The sequence below is a fragment of the Vanessa cardui genome, chromosome 7, assembly GCF_905220365.1.
Source record: "Vanessa cardui chromosome 7, ilVanCard2.1, whole genome shotgun sequence".
Lineage (NCBI taxonomy): Eukaryota > Metazoa > Arthropoda > Insecta > Lepidoptera > Nymphalidae > Vanessa > Vanessa cardui.
This window is the reverse complement of record NC_061129.1, coordinates 9,903,872-9,926,250: the sequence shown is the minus strand read 5'-3', so window position 1 is coordinate 9,926,250 and position 22,379 is coordinate 9,903,872. Positions and strand designations below refer to the sequence as shown.

The 22,379-nt window shown below is 34.4% G+C and overlaps 1 protein-coding gene across 1 annotated transcript in view; it reads left to right on the top strand.

Annotated features, from left to right (window-relative positions):
* The window catches only part of LOC124530787, a 126,525-nt gene that overhangs the window by 91,285 nt on the left and 12,861 nt on the right, over positions 1–22,379 (top strand). Inside the window, exons 5-13 of the mRNA XM_047105071.1 lie at positions 5,179–5,385; positions 5,839–5,967; positions 6,317–6,434; positions 6,551–7,243; positions 7,471–9,041; positions 9,504–9,646; positions 10,439–10,636; positions 13,157–13,283; positions 16,308–16,495. Of these exons, the coding sequence (XP_046961027.1) occupies positions 5,179–5,385; positions 5,839–5,967; positions 6,317–6,434; positions 6,551–7,243; positions 7,471–9,041; positions 9,504–9,646; positions 10,439–10,636; positions 13,157–13,283; positions 16,308–16,495 (3,374 nt within the window). The remainder of the gene's footprint in view (positions 1–5,178; positions 5,386–5,838; positions 5,968–6,316; positions 6,435–6,550; positions 7,244–7,470; positions 9,042–9,503; positions 9,647–10,438; positions 10,637–13,156; positions 13,284–16,307; positions 16,496–22,379) is intronic.

Below are 22,379 nucleotides of genomic sequence, written 5' to 3'. Positions count from 1 at the left end.
GGCCTCGAATTTTTGACTACCCCGAAATTTCTGTTGCATTTCAATTTTATTTTTTTAAGATGCATCGTTGTGTCAAATGAACGCGAATTAAATATATGTATAGTGTCATCAAGGATGTTGAATAAATATTAGTCGTAAATATAGCATCGTAAATGATAAATGAAAAGTAATGGTGATCAACTTATACTGAAAAAGATATGAAATTGTTACCAAATATAGACGATTTTTAAAGAAATTATAAACTCATTACTGAAATACATCATTAATAAAATGAAATTATTTTTATAAAATGTTTCATTTAATGATGACGCAGAGATTGCCCAGTGGCAGAAAAAGTGTATTAAATTACAGTTTTACCTCAGCCAGAATCATTTCATATGCTTTTCATAAGACCTGTCATATGCTAAATCACTGGTAGGTATACTTTTATATTTCTCATTCTCCAAAAACATGTCAGCTCAAAACCTTCTTAAGAACCGCTGCTGAATATTACTTTACATATAATAACAACATTTTTACATTTTACTTTTCTATTAACACTTCATTTAGACATTAGTTCCTCCAAGAGAAGAAATGAGGTTCTGACAAACCGAGTTCTACAGTTAAAACGTAACGAGTAAACATAATCACTTTTGTATTTATAATATTAATATTTCAATTATAACCCAACCGAACTGGAATTCTGAAACGAAAAACTGGAATTGATATGCGTTAGCAACTAATGCTTCAGCGATATACCGAAATCAACGATATGATATCATTACCCAACTGAATTACCCATTAGTTAGTACACCAAAGAGCAATAAGGGACGCAAACGCTAATCACATTGGCATGCGAGCCACACTAGCACGAAAACGTTAATTTTACTGAGAAATTGGTCTACAATTTGAATTTAAAATATCACCGTGATACAACACAAAATTTGCATTATTCGTGCACCCTTCACGGCCCCGCATACACAATTTCAATGACACTGCTAATGATTTAGGGCGAAAATTAAACTCTCCCTCAGCGGTACTGACCATAAATACGTTCACGTCAAAACTCAAATGAGACACATTACAAAGCATAAATTAATTAAACGAGACTTAAACAGTGATAATAAATATCATTAAAATATTGTATATCTTTATGTACAGGAATCGCTGTTAAAATTAATGGAAGTCGCGAAAAGCTTTTTGAAGATCGCTTGGCCGCTATAATTTCTTGACGAGTGTTCCGTCCTGCCTTGTAGCGAGCGACGAAGCGAAAATTTAGATCTCAGCTAATTGCTTACCTAATTAACACCTCCAATCCGAGGCCGCCTAACTTTGGTTTACAACTATTTATACTTTATATCAAAACGGTGTTTGATTTAAGTAAAATAAAAAACAAATATTAGTCTGATGTAATACTATTATATTCTGTACGTAAAACTTAAATTAATGTACGAATTAATAGTAGTCAATTTTAAGTGACACATTTTGTTTATTATTTTAAATGACATAAAACAAATTATAAATATATTGTTTTGTTTAATCAAACAAAATCAATAGTAATTGGAGTTGTGTAAATATCAGAAGTCAATAATATTTAAGAGCCCATAAAGCTCGTAGAATTGGGCAAGTAATCCGGTAGTTGATTTATTTGAAAGGGAAACGTCGCTCCCAAGAGTTAGAAAGTTCAATATTGAATCTCAAAATTGCTTTAAGCTGCTGCAGCCGAGCTGATAATAGTACGTGCTTATTTGGAATGTCAATCTTACAGCACAGCCTTAAAGGGCGAAATTGCTTGCGGCAGTTTTTTAAGCTAGGTGTTGTTATAGTCGCCATGCTTATTGGCATGTCCTCGCCTCTTCTTTTCTTCGCCTTTAGCAAAACCAACAAGTTTTCCTAAAAAATACTAACAAGATTTGTAATGAATGCTACAAAGTTTATTAGTTATAAAAAAACCTTTAAAGGAGTTCAGTAAATCAATTCTTTATGAATGGCTTATTCCTGCTGGTTATTTTTATGATAAACCAACATTTCGAATGACTGATAGTACTATATTGCCTTAAAATGACAAACATATATATGAAATGATAATTCAAGATGCTTTATAAAATTATTATTTTTATTGATGCAGAATTGGAGTGGCTGTCTTTACAAAAATATAAGTTATTTAAGTATTAAACAATCGCTTGAAATCCAATTTAGCCACAGCTCGTAAATCTTAACCCTACTTACTTCAACCAGACTAAACCAACAACGAAACTTGGAATTCCAACTACTTAATTGACAAAGTTTTGTTCAATTTAAAAACTAGTTGAATTCCGGTAGAACTTGAAAAATTTTACCGATTTTGGTTGCTTTATAAATAAATGATGTCTGATGGAGTATAAAAAAATAAATAAAGAATCAAAGCAATAGGTATGTACAAATATTTCAAAAGAAGAAAAGCAGTAGGCGTTCTTTAAGCACCGTTAACTATAAAAACTAACCTTAACGTTACGACCTCTTAAATTTTTATTTTATATAAAATGTATCACTCTTTATTACGAATTCTTTTCAGGATAGTGAAGCAACAGGTGATGATTTTAGGCGATGGTCTTGGGGTAATCTAGGCTCAGTGTTGGCTACTCTGGTGCTAATTGATCTTTGGCAAGTTTTTGCATAGCCCGTCTGTGTTGAGAAGACGCTATTCAGGTTGTCAGTATGCGTATAAGCTCGGCATCACTCGGAGGTCGACGCCCGGGGGTGCGCCAGGGGGCGTTTTGCACTTCCGCCTCACTGCACTCATTTCCGCATAAACAGTGCCTACCTTACTGTACCAAGAAATAAGCCTAGGATTATAATGACAATATACAATGTAATTAACATGCATGGCGCCACGATTTTTAACCAAAATCCAATAGTAAAAAGAAATGTAGCTTTTTTTGTTCCTAAAATTTTTATTTGAATGAATATATTTTTTAAACTGAGTCATAACTAATATCAGACGAATCATCGATAGATTTCGCTGCCTAGATTTAGATAACAACTAATACACTTGAACCGCATTAGTTAAAGCAGGAAACGCAATTTGAAGTCCCCTTTAAAAGTTTCCAAAGCGGAGGAGTATGGGTGAAATAAAACAAAGGCACCACGCGCCCGCCGCGGCACTCATACTGAGTGCTCTGCTTTGTGGCAGCCCTGGCGATACAATGCATCGCGCGATACATCTACACGCAGCCCTATCCTACAAACTCCTGTACTAAAGCTTATTACTCTCGTGACATACACACAAATGATATAATTTACTTACATTTAATAAAACACGATTCACACATTTGAATGTCTCTGTTGACTTAAGCTCACATAGCTACGTAAAATAACATTTATGTTATGTATTTTATGTATGAAAAAAAAATATATTCGATTATAATTGAAATAAAATACAAATTTTATGTGCACTATTTCAGTAACATTTATTTTATACAGCGAAAAACGAAGAGTTCGTTACTTATTTCACTAAACGATTTATGTAAAGACAATAACAATAGATGGTACACAACATCGTATTAGTATTTATTTGGTCGTAAACAAATTCCGATAAGTATGTACGACGACATTTTATATCGTTGTGGCTAGTAAGAGCTTGAGAACGGTAGACATCATTAGAGGCGAGCACTAATGAAGCTCTCGATCGCTGAAGATGTAAGAAGCGAGCCAGGGCTGTGTTATCAGCGTCTCCGTACTCGTGAGCAACACACAATGCATGTCGTAAACTCGACTTTTTTCACTACACGAACAGAGAAAATTCAAGAGAGGTCAGAATAGTTTATTTAATATGAACACAACTAATGTTACCGCATTTTATTATGTAAATAATAGTAGTTGTTAAAGTAAATAAAATCCGCTAATCAAACTACATTTTTATACCCGTGGTTGTATGCTTACTATACGATTCAATCCCCTATTCACCCTCATCGACTAGGCGACTATAAAACTACATTGAGGCTTAGAAAACATCTAAGTCTAATATTGGGTAGGCACATATTTTTTTACTGCAGCATTTGATTGAGGAAGTATGGCGTAGAACTCAGTGCAGCGCTGAGGGCTTATCGAGAGCTGGCGTGAAAGCGGCTCTTCTTTCAAAGGGGTGCTTTGTGCATGCCACTACAACCACTTTAAAGCAGAGAACATACATCCTCTAATATGAATACTTATAATGAATGCTGCACCAGACGCCAACGGGGCGCTATTTGAAGTTGTCACAAATTATATTCTTACTGCGTCGTTTAGGAAGAGAAGAGAACCACATATATTTTTCAGCTAAAATTATTTGTTATTACTTAGTACTGACTTTGCTGACAGTACTTTTATTTTAATTGTATATTATATTTTTTTTTTATTTTTAGTTTATTTAAAAAGTTCGTGGCATACTCGTATAAATACTAATTACACATTAAATATTTAGTTATAATACATTAAATATATTTTCCAACGTTGGAAGGAAACTTTTCTATATTGATTGAGTTCCGCAATGAGATCGGAACTAATTGTGAGTGATAAGAGCAATCGACCTACATAGTTATCGTCTAATTCAGTTCTAATGGTACAGCAAGAGGAAACGTTCTCGAGGCAGACAGGCTTCCAGAGGAAATGAGTCCAATTTAACATTATCTCGGGGAATTGACTGCCAAGACCTTCTTAGCTACCTTATAAGCGAATTCTACCGTTTTATTATCATCCGCACTGCGAAATAAGTAACAATATTGTTTTATTATTGATATGGTATAAGCATAAGTTTTATGTTTGATTTTAAATTTTTAAAAGAAAAATAATAAACTAATTAATTTTCTCTTTTTCTTATTACTTAATCACTATTAACCCAAGCTCCATAGTATTATGATTTCAGTATTCGCTTGTATCTCTCACCATATCAAGAATAGGATAATGGCCATAATTATAGATATAATTATAGATCCAAGATTAATTATTTTTAATCCAACCAAAATAATATATGCTCTGTTAAATATATTATATTTAAAATTTATGTTCACATGGCTCTGATGTTTTATAACACATTTTTTACATAAAATTTTATGTAGTTTCTACGGCTTCATATTATTTAAAAGCAATAATGTAGTGAATTATAAGATTTAAGATGTGTTTGATTACATTGCGCAATTGAATGTGTTTCATATCAATAATACGGTGGTTTCATCTTCACAGCGGGTGTGACGACGTGCAGCGTTCGTTGGAACTTTTGGACCAGGTACTAAGTGAGTACGACGAAGGAGAGCCCCGGTCTTTGGAGGCGCGTGCGCCGCCGACGCCGGCAACTCCGGCTACCCCCGCCACGCCCGCCACTGACGACGATTCGCCACTCGCCGGACACACCTCCGAGGACGATGGATATATGAGCATGAACGGAAGACGGTGAGGAAAAATTATTATCCCAAGTAAAATAACTCTATCACTGTATTCTTTTTACAGTAACATGTTCATGTGCCAATGTAAAAAGGTATTAACGGGTGTATGAAAATATGAGATGTATCAATAAGTCACCGGAATAACTGATAGAAACCCTATTGAAATACATCACAGGATCTCTTACACATGCTTCTATGAAGACCTAACTCCACCAACGAACACGGTGAGGGAGAAGAAGAACATAGTAGCACGTTTTCTACGTTGTAAGAACATGCGTATGCGTAAAGAAGATTAACTACTTAACCAAAATTATAATTTAAATCTTTAATCTACAACATCAAACGAAATATAATAATAATTTATCAAACAAAACTCCCTATGTTGAAACAAATCAATCGAAAACATTGTGCCTTTTGATATAAAAAACGTTATTAATAATATTTTATAATTTAATTTCAGAGCGAAATTCGCGCTGGGTTTCCGACCTACGGAAGAGCGCGAGGAGTGTTCACCACCGGACCCACCCTCGCCACGCTCACCACCACCGCCAGAAGAAGCAGAAAGAATAATTTCAACTCTACTTCCAAAGTAATAAACATTGTCTTTAAAACTTAGTATAGCTTTCTGTGAAACTATATGAGTATGTTCAACCAACTTGCGCTCTTCACTTATTGGTATAACTTAGCGGTAGACCATGAACAGCAGTACTTTGTATAACTTATGCATTGTCATTTCAGGACTAAGTGGTTTAATGTATTAGTTCACACCTGGTAACACACTCACTATGCAATAAATGTTTAATACACTTAGTTCCAATAGCTGTGGAAGGTGGTTTTTAACTACCCTTTCCTCAACTTTTATCCGAAGTGGCTCATCTGCCGATAGTTTTCATTCTAAATATGGCTTGTACTAAAACTTGTAATCATTTTATTTACAGAGTATCACCTGCAAATTCTGCAAAACGGACAACTTCAGTCGAGCGGTGTGAAGCCGAAGAGAAATTAGACTCGATAATCAGCGTAAACGGAATAACAACCGCGACTCAAACTACGTTTGTAAGTTATTCAGGAGCTTCATAGTTTCCAATATAATTGCATTTTAACCAATATATACTGCTACCGCTTTCTGAGGCTAATATACTTTATTATTCATGAAAAAATAATTATTTCAGCCGAAAACTAAACACCAACGTCCATATGGGTGGGATAAGGATATTGAAACAAATGGGTTCCAGCTGCAGCAGCCGCCAGTTCCTCCCTATAAATTCTCTTCGTTACAACATGGTTCCCGGCCACCTCAATCAGAAGTCATTCCAACATGGCTTCCTCCGAGGCATTCAGCTCCGCCCATTAATCTAAAAAAATCACCAAGTTTTGAGAATCCACCTGTGTTTCCTTTCATGGGCTTCTCAAGCGATTTTAATGACAAGCCATATAATGAACATCCAGTCACCATATATCCTGGACCAAATATACAATACAATCGACAATCTCACTCTCCAACATACAAAATATCGCCCTCGAGTATCGCTAAATCTGTCGATAAAAAGAACAATGGTAAACGTGATAGCAAATCGGAAGAGGAATTACTATCGCCCAAAAGCAAAATACCTCCGCGGACTCTCGCCAGTTCTATGGAGAGGCATAGAGAAGTGTGTAGAGGATCATCGGAGGACATAATGGAGAGTTGCAAGATGCGAGGTTCGAATAGGAGTAACGACGAAGAACATTTTTCAGACGATTCGCTGGAAGAGTCGTTTCCACCGCCACCGCCCGCAGTTAGCACGCCTTCGAAACGCAATTCCATAGCCTGGGAAGTGTCTCTCGATGGTGATGATCCATTACTCACGCCAGGAAGTACAAAGGTAAATTAGACTACTTATTGCTAATTCTATTAGCATTTAAATCAAGTTTATTTGTCTATCTAATAAAATGAATAAGAGTTAAATCATCGATGGTGTGTTATTATTAAAATGTTTATCGAAAAAAACACTCTTATTTTAAACACTTTGACACTAAAGATAATGATTTAATATGAGAAATAAAATTGAATAACAGTCAAATTAATGTCCGGTCTTTATTTACTTTACAGGTTATAGGCAGGAGAAGAAGAAAATCTGGAGACCAATCACATTCAAGCACTAGCTCTATACCTCAAAAAGTAGACGATGATTGGGGCGAAGAGTATTGGCCGCCACCACCACCAATATCTCAGTGTGAGCACCTGGCATCACCTATTTCTGATGCAGAAACCGAACATCGTCGTGCTCAGGATCTTGCATCAGGCACTTATGTTATTCGGAAAGGAAAAAATAGAAAGCAGTTACCGAGCTTCAATAAGAATGCAGTTAATAAAGCACAACCTAACGTCAATAATCTTTCACAAAGTCATAGTTTGAATAGAAGTTTCGAGAAATCTATAGATGGTTCGAGTATTTCAATTAGTGGATCAGGATCTGTTGGTTCCTATAATTCTAGGCCGAGTTCAGATTTAAGTTTACCTCAATCAAGGTACAGTGCTGATCTGAACTCGAGGTTGAGTCGTGAATTAAATACGCCAAACTCTAGATATAGTATTGATCTTTGTACTCCGAATTCTAGATTAAGTAAAGAAATTACTTCTCCTAAGTCAAGATTAAGTTTGGATCTCAATAACGCCCAAGATAGATACATCAATCCTGAGTATTATGGTCATAGTCCTAAAAGTAGACAGCTAAATAGTGAAAAAACTGTTATTTGTTCCAAAAGTAATACTACTCAAAGTAAATTATCTCCCCAGAATAGGTTTACTGATTTCAAAAAATATTCTTCTACTTTTGATAACATCCAATCACTAATTAAAGAAGGTAAGGTAGAAGAAACACCGCCGACGGAATGCAATGAAACTGTTAGCGAACTTTCAACTGTACCTCCCAATATGGTACGAGTAATATCTCTACCAAGCCTAGGAGCTGAAGGTGATAGCAATAGTGCAAGCCGCCAGGCTCTTATAACCACAGTCGAAGAAGAGGAAGACCAGGAAAGTGGGGAACCAGGATCTAGCGGCGAAACATCACCGCTTCGCAAAATTGAAAATAATATTAGTGCTATACTTAGCCAAGGTCGGGACCAAAAACACTTTACTCCATATTTACCCAAAGACTGGAATATCCATAAGGACGAATACTGTGATGATATATCTAAAGATATCTTAGAAAACAGTTTCCGCTATAGCTCTAGGGAGAAACAAAAGAGACACGACATTCAAAAATCTTCAAGCCACAATGAAATTCAGACTCAGAGGTCAATTGAGCGCCGCGATCGATCGTCAGGAAGGAGATCGAATAGTATGCATAAATCTACCAGTGCCAAAGATGTGCCAGTAGGTCTCATCAGGCAACCGTCTTCCTCTGATTCAGCAGTATCTAGTGGCGGAGATTTCCCTCTTAATGTACAAATAGTCGAACATTCCTACAGACATAATCAGTTGCCACCATCCCCGAGCATGGGTCACGAAATGGGACCGTTGCCACAAACACCAGAATCTCCGAAGTTTCCACCTTTACCACCGTCGCCGGTGCAAGAGGTGGAGGACGAGTACACAGAAATTATGCAACCTACGGAAAGACGTCATGGGAGAAAAGCCGACACTCTACCGACTCCTACAATGGAATCCAGGAGAAGGTATACAAAAACGTGCTTTATTAAGATTAATCATATTATTATTATTTTGGTTTCGATAAGTCATTTTACAACAACAACAACAGCCTGTTTCCACTGCTGGGCTAAAGGCCTCCTCTCCCTTTGAGGAGAAGATTTGGAACATATTCCACCATGCTGTTCCAATGCGGGTTGGTGGAATACACATGTGGCAGAATTTCTATGAAATTTGCCACATGCAGGTTTCCTCACGATGTTTTCCTTCACCGCTGAGCACGAGATGAATTATAAAGACAAATTAAGCACATGAATCAGCGGTGCTTGCCTGGGTTTGAACCCGTAATCATCGGTTAAGATGCACGCGTTTTAACCACTAGGCCATCTCGACTCATAATAAGTCATTTTACAATTTGTGTTAAAAATAAAGTGAAGTCTATGCTTAAAATAAAATTCCCATGATTAAAGTTTATTAATTGTCATTTTCAGGCCATCAGAACCCCCAGCGGTGCCTCCACACCGCGACACTACGAACAGTCTTAAAACGAGGTCGATGGAGACTAGCTATAATAAAAATAGAAGAAACAGTAATTTCAAAAGTGGCTCCACCGACAGGCGAACACTACCTACTGGTAAGAAAAGTATTTGTTATTTTATCTACCACCAAACTGTGAAACTTTTTATTGCTTTGTTTTGGTTTGAAAAGTGAGTGAGCCAGTGTAACTACAGGCACAGCAGACTTAATATATTTCCAAGGTCGGTAGTGCACTGACGATGTAAGGAATATTTAATATTTCATATACCAGCATCAATTACTATAGGCCATGGTATACTCGTACTTATATAGTATATCTATAGAGTAAAATATGCTCACTGTCTACATCACATCACATATCGTTAAGTATAACCATAATAAATATAGAACTACAAACAGCATAAATTATGATCTTATTCCAGAAATAATAAAAGTAATAACTTCGACTACAAGCAATAGTTTTTATATTGATATGTGTGTATATTTCTGTAGTCTTACTATATAATGAATATTTTTGACTATATATATTTGTAATCTTACAATACATTCGTATCTTCGAGCCGAGATGGCCCAGTGGTTAGAACACGTGCATCTTAACCGATGATTGCGGGTTCAAATCCAGGCAAGCACCGCTGTTTCATGTGCTTAATTTGTCTTTATAATTCATCTCGTGCTCAGCGGTGAAGGAAAACATCGTGAGGAAACCTGCATGTGACAAATTTCATAGAAATTCTGCCACATGTGTATTCCACCAACCCGCATTGGAACAGCGTGGTGGAATATGTTCCAAGCCCTCTCCTCAAAAAGGGAGAGGAGGCCTTTAGCCCAACAGTGGGAAAATTTACAGGCTGTTACTTTACTTTACTTTACTTTTATTCGTATCTTTCAGACACGGGGGCGAGCGGCGCCAGGCGGCGCACCCTGCAGCGCCAGGGCCGCGAGGCCAGCGTGCGCGGGCAGCTGCAGACGTCGGCGAGCCTGCCCGAGACGCCCGTGTTCGCGCGCGGCTGCGACGTGCCGCGCACGCCGCCGCGGAACTCCACGGGCACGCCGCGGGGCAACGTCGTCAACTCTATGCAGACTATAGGTTCGATTACTATAATTGTGATTTCCACTGATAGTAAAACATTTATTTTTGAATCAATTTACTACTTTAAACAAGTACTAAAGAACAATCCCCCATTAACAGTTCGTAAAAATGATACACAACAGATATATTGTACCCGTTTAAAAAAAAAAGCTAAATCTTAATGTATTTAAAACAAATTACTTACTATTAATTAAAAAATCACAATAGGCTATTTGACTGGTTTTTAAAATCCACTTTATATATATTATTTAGTAGAAGTTAAGGAACCCAGTAAAAGTTGTGTTTTTTATTTCTAGTTCATATTTGCCGAAAAATATCATATTTAAATAGCGCGCAAAAACGCTACTTGGACAATATGGCGCTGCAATGGGGTCAGTGACGTCACTTTCCTGTATTTTAATCTGTGGTACATATAGTAGAAAAGCAAAGTTTACAAGAAAGTGACTTCATCAAAAGCCAGGCTTTTGCATCCAATCAGGAGCGTTTTGTGTCACGTGACAAACGTTTGAAAAAATGCATTTTTATTTATGGATTTTTGAATAAATTAAGTATTATTTTCAACTTTCGTTAGTAAATAACCATTTTTAAACTCATAATATATACTGATTACTATTGTAATTCACAATTTATTTTTCGCATTGTCAAATAGCCTATTATATATCTATTGTATGAAGTTGTGAAAAATACGTACCAGTCGTAAGAGAACAGTGTTTGTTTAAATACGTAATATTTTTAAGTATATAACAACAAATCGCATCAAATTGATAACATAATAAAGCATAATGAGAGTTACGTGGAATTTGTGCAAACCCATTTTGGCAAGTGCCTCTCATCTAATATTCTACCGGCACAAGGGACATGACCTCTGGTGTCCAAGGTTGTTGGCGCAATGGCTAAGTAAAGAATAGTTAATATTTCTTATTACGCCGATGTCTAGGAGCGATGGAAATCACTTAAAATCAGGTGGTTTGCCTTTTGCGGCCCTACCTTTAAAAAAATCAAATATTTCATCTGAAGAAAAAAATGTACTGTTACCTCAAAGGGCATCGAATATTTCCTGTCTTTTAAACGTTACTAACTTATAACTCATCACAATGTGTTTGAATATTACATAGAAATATAAATAAAATTCAACGAGACAACAAGAATTTTTGTATAAATTTATATCTTTTATATGTTAGTTTTAAATTCTGTCACTATGATACCCGTACAAGGTTCAAAGATAAAGGTAAAGTAAAGTAACTGCAATAATATACGCAAAAATAAAAATGTAGTTAAAAATGGAAAGAGGCATTACCTTATTACCTTATATATCTTCCTAAAGTTATATTTCGATGTCTCTATAAAATAAATAATATTATAAGAACTTGGCAAAGAACCAAAATACAGGCGACAACTCACGACACGACACTCGTTTGTCGCTCTTACATATACTATGATATTCATGAAAATCGTATTAAAAATCTTTTGACTATTTGAATTGGAAAAAAATAAACAGAGAAAGATACAGAGACAGAGTTGGAAGCGTCAATAGCGCAATGGTAATCGATATGACATACAAGACATGCAGTCACATTATAGAAATATTTTTTTTGCATTAGACAGCTCTTGAAAAACTTAACACTACAATGTAGCTTACAATATATTTTCATGTGTTTGCGTGTAAATTTAAAATAATTTTCCAAATACTGTGGCGCATATAAAAACATAAATTATCGAAAATAATCTTAAGAACTCAGAAACTAATAACTTAAATATATTACAGTAAGTAATTATCTTTTTGAGATGATGTAAATATGTACGTCGATGATGATATACTTTAGATACTTTATTAAAAAAGGAAAGCGTTAGTTCCACAGAGTTTTGGACTTTTGTTTTACATAGATCTTGAGGTGTATTTATATTTAACTTGTTCACTGTCATACCATTTTCTTCTTCTTTATAAGGGCATGTAATAGTATAAAAAGGCATAGATGCCCCTATACATTGGCGTTTTTCAAAATACGCTCATTTAGATATTTTCCGGCGGCCGAAACTTTTTTTATTTGTTCATATTGGTTGTCAAAAATCAATACATTATTAATTCCAGCCCATAAAAGTGCTTTTGTAACGTCATGCTAAAATGTTTGTGTACTTTATTAAATGTAAAGAAACTATATTGGACAAGAAACTCAGCAGTTACTCTTATTCACCATTTTAATTACAGCATGTTCATAAAATACAATTATTTTTTTATACACAATATATCCTGACTAAATGTTAATAAATACTAAGTATATTTTGTATTGAATAATATGTCTAATATGTAAATTAAATATCATAATAAATATTTTTGACATAAGCTATATTTTTTATAATATTATAACTCAATTTAAAAAAAATTGTTTTTCTTCCCGTTAAACGTTCTGAGTATAATGTATAAACTTTGTGAAATCGGAAGCCTTATTTTTAAGTTACATATATCACAGATGTTTTGGTACATTCATATATTTAATTACTATTTATAACTTTTAACAGGGAGCAGTGCTACATTAGGAGGTTACGGGCGTGGATCTGTGATGGGCACGTCAGGAGTATGCACTGGCGCGGACCTGCTGCGTTTAGGCGGACCGCCGCGAGGATGGTACCCTCGACAGAGACACAGGTAATAATCAGAACATCGTTTTAACTCATATGTATTTCGAAGCAAAAAGTTTATTTAGGATTTATGTATCGTACATGCGTCAAGTAATGTCAACGTCAGTATAACGTAGAACCCATGACAGCCGAAAAGTCATACTTGGTAGAATATCTAAGAAAGAGTCGCACGTGACATTGGCGAAATAATCTGTGCCCTCTTGGCACAAAGAAATGCAATAAAAAAAAAACCTAAGAAAGAGATATTACGAACGTAAACGACTAGAATGATATTTTGAATATCACTATGTCTGATAACAAGTTGATGCCTAACTCCTCGTTATGTATATCATAATTCATACTCGCTTCTAATTAATACTATCAGCTTATCTCGGCCATTAAATATATTTGAAAATTTCGATGATAAAATTATTGCAAAGCGGACGATACGAGTAAATGAAGTCTATATGTTTTTTATATCGTGTTAGTCAGCAAGATTTTCAATTTTTAGCTAAAGTAAACAAAAGGCTAAGTCACAATAATATTGCGAATATATTAGATAATGACGAAAATGTTATTTTTACCGATTTCAAATTTGACAGTCATTCTTAAGGTAGATAGCCGTAGTAACACATTATAAGGCAGAAATGTGAGCGCAAATCTAAATCACTTTGTATTGCATTCCTCACACGCGATGGTATAGAGTTCAGGTGTTTAGCTAAAACTTTAGCTACGTTCTTTCCGATGCACAAGGATTTTAATACTGTCAAGTTTGGGTTGAAATTCTTAAATGAAAAATCAAAAGTTTAGCCGGCCTTAGTGGCCAAATCCTTAAATAAAAAAATAGTTAATACGCATGTTGACGATAAGTCTAATAGAGTTTATGCATATCCAAAAACAAATTCAATGTGTGAATTCAAACCTTTTTGTTATTTACAATGAAAATTGTCAGTTTTTGAGGAAATAAACTTATCCTGTTTACAAGGGAGTTCGTGGCGGTAAGTGTTACAAGTAGAGCCCCGAAAAAACATATAGAGCCTTTACATATTTTTTGATTAGAACTGCGTGGTGGAAAAACATTCATACCTTCTTTTTGAAAGTAGAGGAGATCTTATACTTGCCGTAGGACAATTGCAGACTATTATCATACACTCACATACCTAGGACAGTAAGTGAACCTTTAGGACTTGCGTCTGACCGTTTTCCGGTCATGCTGGCTTTTCTTATATATCTCACACAATTGTGGTGTATGATATGACTAGTCTTTTTTGAGCATTCTATATACCTAAAGGTTTACTCAAATATATCGCTGCAACTATTCAAATCAAGTACAACTGCAGTGTACAACTCATGTAATTTATCTTTGGAATTCTAAGGGAAGTAGAAATTAAAAAACTTTAGAATTACGTATTTGATGTTATTTGCTAGTGGCCCAGTGGTTAGAACGCGTGCATCTAACCGATGATTTCGGGTTCAAACTGAGGCAAGCACCACTATGTGTGATTAATTTGTGTTTATAATTCATCTTGTGCTCGGTGGTGAAGGAAAACATCGTGAGCAAATCTGCATGTATCTAATTTCATCGAAATTCTGCCATATGTGCTTTCCACCAACCCACATTGGAACAGCGTGGTGGAATATGTTCCAAACCCTCTCCTTGATGGGAGAGGGTTTGGAACGCCTTAGCCCAGCTGTGGGAAATTTACAGGCTGTTACCTTACTTTACTACAACTATATTCTACATTTTTTAGTTTTTAGATTTTGATTAATTTATATTTAGCCATAATACAATAATATAACACTAAACATATACACTCTAATTTTAATTCTAAAATTCCGATAACAGTTTCACCGTTCAAAACGCCATTTTTTCGCAAAGCCATAATTAATTTTATATATTTATAAAGTTCCCGACCAATAATATTGTTTATTTGGCTTTTTTCTTTTTTCCGTTTTTTCTCGGATCAAGAGATTTCCGGATTCTTATACTCCACGCCATAGTACTCGTAAAATTACAATTGAATAAGTTACATGAATATAAGGCGATTTGACATTGAAAGATTTAGTCGTATGCTTCTCACGAACGCCACTCACTGGACGCCACACGCATTGCAAACTTCTTGCACAATTATCATTTTTATCAACATCCGGCGTTTCTATGCGATTCTATGTAAATACGTATAAAGATCTGAACTGCTACTCATCAAAACATACGTGTGATGCACATCCAAAGATGGTTTTAGATGAGTGGATAGGCGAGAGCCTAATATGGAAACTCAAATCAAATCAAAATATTCTATATCCAGTAGGCTCATAAAAGCTAGATTCTAGTTCTTAGAAGTGCATTCAATGCACTTCTAAGAACAATATCCAAATTGCATAATGAAATTAGCCTAACTTTGTTTTAAATCGTCTCGTGATTGGAAATAAATTCAATTATTGTCTCAAAACCTGCCTGTCTCGCGTGAATATCAATCGTCTCATACGTGATAAACCAACCCGTGACTTTGCTTGAATGCGGGTTGGCTCCAACAATGGCTTTGGAATAAGCGCCAAAACTATATTCTCTAAAGGAGATTATCTTAGCAGTGGAACATTTATAGGCTATTACTTTAAACACACTCACACTCTTATCATTTGTTCTTGCGATCACTAGCAATATTAGTTTCACAAGAATAAGTAATATTCACTTCGGCTAAGTGTAATTTTTTCGTTTGGTAAACTAAGTAGTACCAGTAAAACTCAACCAATCCGAACGAGGTTCCATTTGGAGGTTGGTACATTGGCCGTTGGAATACAGTTCTCAAAGTCTTATTTAGTTGACTGAACAGTGTAATGAAAGAATGCACACTTGTCCTCTTTAACGTGTCTTGCTTAGTTGCACTAGTCCTTAAAATTATTGAAATAAAAATATAATTAAGTAAAAATAATACCCATGGTTTTTTATAAATATGAGCGCATCACGCAAATTGTAATCCTAGTAATTTTATTTTCTGATCATCATTTAGTATTCTCGTCTTATATAATGGGTATATTTTTGTTATGAAAACAGGCCAGCTTCCACCGAGCATTTGGACAGAATAACAACTTCGTCGAAGATGGTGGCGGACCATCCCGTGTCTTGGGAAACTTCGGGCGCAAGGAAACCCCTCACTCTGCCTCCGAACTTAACGCCAAAGTTCTTTCAGAAGTCACCCAGGGAAGCGCTACGAAGAGTTACAAGTCTATTAATACGAAAAGGTAATTAAAAGGTTTTTTTTTAATTAACATCTCAAAAATGTCATAATTTTGCTACTTTACCTATTTACGTAGACAATTTATCTTTTTTTATCTGAAACTTAAACAGAAACACACGAATTAGCAAACAACTAAAGTTAAAATTTAACAACAAATTTATAATTATAGAAATAATTTTTTTCATATTTACTGCCTTAATGTTATATATATGCCTTAGTCAGAAATTAATGTAATAGTAATAATGGATAGTCAGAAATTCCTAACAGCAACTGATTTTTGTTATAATATTAAGCAATCTTTACGTCAGATAGGTTTTACGAAAAAAAAATAGGAAGGAAGCAGTAATTAGACTTCCACATAAAAATATATTTAAATCTCTCTAAAATATTTGTACATATTAATATATAATAAAATAATATTCACTTACATATTAAGGTTAGCAGGTCATTTAAATAATTGCTATTTGCGACGAAAATTAATGAATTAAGTCAATGCATTAAGAATATAGTTATAAAAGCTTATAGTTAGTGTGTATTTAAAAATATAATAAGTATTGTAATTACATTAAAGATTCAGCGGTGGAATAGCTATATTTTAATATATAAGATATATAAGAGAGAACCTTAAAAATTAACAACTCAAATACACTCTCTAATAAAACAAATACACATACAAATACATAAAATGTGCGGAACTACCCAACTAGTCATTCAACACACACATATAACTAAGAAAATGTAGGAAATCGGAAGCAGTCTTTTATAATACTATGCAAATTTTATTGCTTTTCCTTTGGTTGTAAAATATAATTCTACTTTTATACATATAAGCAAAAAAAATAATTATCATTAAATGAAATGTAAAAGCAATTGATTAATTATTTGTATTAATATTTGATATGTATTATGATTTGTTTATGTTATGTTAGTATATACCACAATGTTAACTAAATAATATATTATATTACTGAATATTATTTATTCTTTAATATATATTGATTAATTCAATTTTTAATTGTAAAACACCGAGTATTCGAGTGGGAAGTATTTTAATACTAAATCAGATCAAAGACAATATATAAACATGGTTAACATTTTAAATAACGCAAGTTTCTTCATTTCATTCTGAGCTGATCGGGAAACTTAAGGAGACAAATGAAATACGAATAATTTTGAAACTTTTAATAAATTACCAGTAGATTCTACATAATATTAAATATTAATGTTACATTTTACTACTTTTAAGTAACTGTAATATTCCAAGATTTATAAGAGTACAGTTTTTAATCAAAACATTTAACGCATTGTTATCACAATTAAAATGATTATAATAAATGCATCATAATCATTATTTTAATCGCACCACATCCACCATAAGTACAAGGTTTACCAAATAAATTAGAGATGGAAAATTTTACATATAGATATGACGTCATAATGTAGCTACTATGTAAAGTACTCCGCTCTCGCGGATGATTACGTTGGAAGATGTAAACACGTTACACCCACCTTCCTTGTCATTTATATAGTTATAGATAAAGTTAAACTAAACATAAAATCTAGGAAAATAGTGAGATTTTATACCGCTGCAACGTACTATATTAATTGTTTAAATAACTAAAAAGACTACCCAATACATTACTTTTAAAATAATTCGTAACCGCTAAATATAAAAAATAGTTTCTACTGATCCCAAGAGATGGCGTTACCGTACTATATTCGACTGACTTGATCTATTGAAACATTTATATTCGTTAAAAAAATTAACAAGAGGAAAATATTATGAATACATAAATTTATCTTATCTTTCAAATGCGAAATAATTATAGTTTTGTAACTTGTTTGGGTTTAAAAGTAGCTATTTTGTAAATAGTAATATTTAAAATATTTATTTATCTGTACTCACAACATTTTTTTATAAATATATTTTTCAATATGTAGAGAAATGCTCATACTGACTCAGATAAACACGAACTGTTTCGTGTGCCCAATTAGTAATGTTAATGGTACCCTACCACCTGAGAAGCCTGATAAAAACTTGTCGAATTTTTATGTACAATTATTCATTTTTAATCTCATTAAGGCATAAATAATAATTTTACTAACAGTACTTTATAATATACATTTTATGAAATAAAGAGTCCGTGAAGTTTATTCAATTTGTTCCGCAAGATAAAAGTAATTTGCAGGATATTTAAATGTTTCACTTAAGCTATCGAATGGTCCGTGGACTCGCATAGTTATGTTATTGTTCCAATCGAAATAATAAACCTACGCGTTCGTCCCGCAGAACAATAACACAATAAGGCGCTAACAATTGGTTAGGGGACCTCAAAAGTTTGGCGGCACAATAGCATCCAGCATACAATAGCGACTCAGTTACCTGCGGCATCAATATGTGCATAATAGTAAGCGTGCAGTGAATCAGCCGTCAGTCGTTAGCCCTGCCTGCCTGTCGGCTGCTCGTGACTCACCTCGTGCTATGTCGCGAGGGAGGATGACAGTACGAGTGTACCGGTTAAAAGATCCGACTTAGCCATAGTTATCGTTTACTTCTAAACATATTTATGACTTCTGACATATACATACCGATCCAAAAATCGCTTGACAATGTGTTACTTATGTGACTATCATTACGATTATAAGATTTTTCGTATTTTTAATGTGTTCTTGAAGAATTGAAGTGATATGTACATAGCGTATGGTCACAAACCGGTCGCTGCCAAAGATGGCAACCGGTCAGGCTTTGAGGCCGGCAGTCGGCCGCGCTGGCGCCCTACATATGACCACTCACAGTACAATTCTGCTCTCATAGAAATGCTTATTACTCGGACGATGTAGGTATAATTCTTAATTCGAATGATGTGCAACTTTCTCTATATGTACCAACAAAACTTTCATGGAGATCTTTCTTACGAATTCTTTGGATTCAAGCCAGCACTTCAATTTTTCATTTGACTTTACCGAGTGGCTGAAATTAAGCGTTGACTCATTTTTGTTATATTTTTATTTCCCTAACACATATTATTTGTATGTCGTAGGTATGAAAGAACTATAACTAAAGTAACATCGGCATATATCGAAAGATAACAATACTGATACTGGTTTCATATCAAAACGATTATGTGCTACAAAATTGAGCACTTTTAACGATCAATAACAGCGAGCCATTTCGCCGACGTAAATTATTCATTTTGAATACACATTATTATCAAAGGAAGTATGTGTGATCAAATGCACACTATATCACGACGGAAATTAGTTTCAGTGATATACGGCTGTTAATAAAACATATACATAAAACACTTAGAATTAATTTATTTATTATATTTATTTATTTCTTCAATATATAAAAAATATGTATATAATAATTGATAAACTTTTTATATAATTTCCTAAATCTAACGTATAGCAAATATACTAAGTTTCAATTTAATTTTGTTAAATTGTGTTCCCCATACTCATTATTCTGGTGCTAGTCCCTTCTGCGCATTGTTAGTGGTTCGCGACGCGCATGCAAATGGCGACACATCCGTCTTCAACCAAATCTATGACTACATCCGGTCGTTGTGACGGTCTAACGTAAAAGCTTCTCATATTACATTATTCGATCGCAGTGCAGCCATATTGTTCAATAACTTGGAGCCTTCTACTTTTTCATCTTTCGTGGGAATGATATCGATCCAATAATATTTGTATTAGATTATATCAGGCTTCTCACGACGACGCTGTAAGCCGTATATTAAACAATCAGAAGTACGCAGACGCATTAGTGTCTATTACATCAGAAGTTGAAAAGCGGTTTATTTCATAAATGTCTATAGCGCTTCTATAAGTGCGTGGTTTACAAGCGAACAACGTAAAAGCTTTTATGGGCATGACTGTCATCAACTATCAGGACCATATGGTGCAATACTGTCGCGTAAAAAAGTCCTTTGCTTTTTTAGCCTTAGGAGCGCCATTCCTAGCACATGATGTAGCAATAAAATAGCTTACCCATAATAAGCTACTGTGTAAGATAACCGTGTAAGCAAATTACGATAGAATGCCATGCTGCTCAGATAACACTTCTTTTTGTCATTTAACGCATTTAACTCACAATGGGAAAATCAATATTACAATTTTGTTTTTTTAAGGGTTCTTTTCTATTTAACAATACAAAATACTGGCAGTAGAATATCTGATGAGTGAAAAGTACCTACTCCGTCTTGCCATCAAATAAATACTAACAATTACTAGTTGAAATTCTGATCCCATTGGGATCACAAAACCGCGTGTCGATAAATTAAATTAAATGTATGAGTGCTAATGATCAAAAAGCCTATAGCAAAATTAAGGTTTGATTAAAGTTTGTGCGTGACGCTACTGCGTTTAACCTTAGAGTATCCTTTCGTATTAAGCTCGAGTACGGCCTCGTAGTAATTCAATATGGCTGGGCGCCATGCTCGACAGAACGCTCTCTTGTATCAGTTATACTTACGCCGTTTAATTGCTTTTGAGTTCGTGACATACGTCATCTATTTCTTTTTTTAATTTCAAAAAGACATATAGGTATTCGAAATACTTTTCAAATTACACTCTTTTACATTTAAATAAATCACGTACGCTACCCTCTCAAATATATAATAAAAACGAGTTAAAGTTATGTACTTTTATTAGATTAATGGGCTGCATTGATGACTAAATATAAAGGCTAAATTTTAAAGAAACTGTTTATAAACCAGCTGCCAAGCAGTTCTTTAGAAGGAGGTCATCACCCACATTACGTATAGCCTTTAAATACACCTGTGTACATAACGAAAATGTAATGACAGCTTAAAATACAGATACAATAAGTATTGAGTACATTTAAAAGATTAAAAAGAAAGTTGCCTAGAGGTCTTTATATTTTTTGGCTGATTAAAGTAACAAGGTCATCGGTGTTTAACATTTCTATAGCCTCGATAGCTTGTATCGTATTTAATACGATACATTTTTATATTTTGATAAATTTTCTCAATAGTGACAAATATTTTTCCCCCATTAACTCTTATGAAATCATTATATAAGCACTTTTAAAACATACATTTTAAATTAAATTCCTCTGCTCGTATCATACAAGGGCGTCATTGTTTAAAATACTTTACATGGCTTTGTGGTCAATTATTTACCCTTTCCGATAAATAAAATTAGTGTAATCGACTTTAATAGGAGGGCATTAGTATGTTGAACCGAAGCGTAAGTTTTCCTGTTGTCTGGACATGCTACTATACCAACGCGTTCAATATGTCTGTTAACGGATATCCAATTTTGAAACCGTGATCGTTTGATGACGTGTCAAAGATATAAATAGCGGAAAAAACGTTAAACGATAAAATGATATATCGCAACATCTGTTACATGCGCGTCAAGATATAGTAGGCTACTTGTGATACTTATATATTATGTTAGTTAGACCATGTGTTAGTATGGCGCGCCTCGACGGTTGGTTGCGATTTGAGGCCGCATAAGTCAACGCCACTGCCAAGGTCAGCTTGTCCGGCTCCGTCAAATATGAGAATTCAATGCAACGGACTTAATAAGTGGTGTTCTTATCGATACTAAGATATGACATTATGCCTTATCAATAGTACTTCAACAGGTAGAGATTACTCTTGAATCTTTCGCACAAGATACAACTGAAACATTTCTTTTTTTGTTACTACAGGCAATTGGATAAATATTTTTTTTGAGAATATAATTTAGTTACATATATAGGTATACGAAAGGATATTGCCGCTCGATTATTCTGTAGACTCTCCGCATATTCTCCCTAGAAATAGCGACTATAACGCTATGCCTCATATGTTGCAAATTCTTTACCAATTACTGCTATAATTAACCAGCAAAGATATCAGTACTGTTTTTAA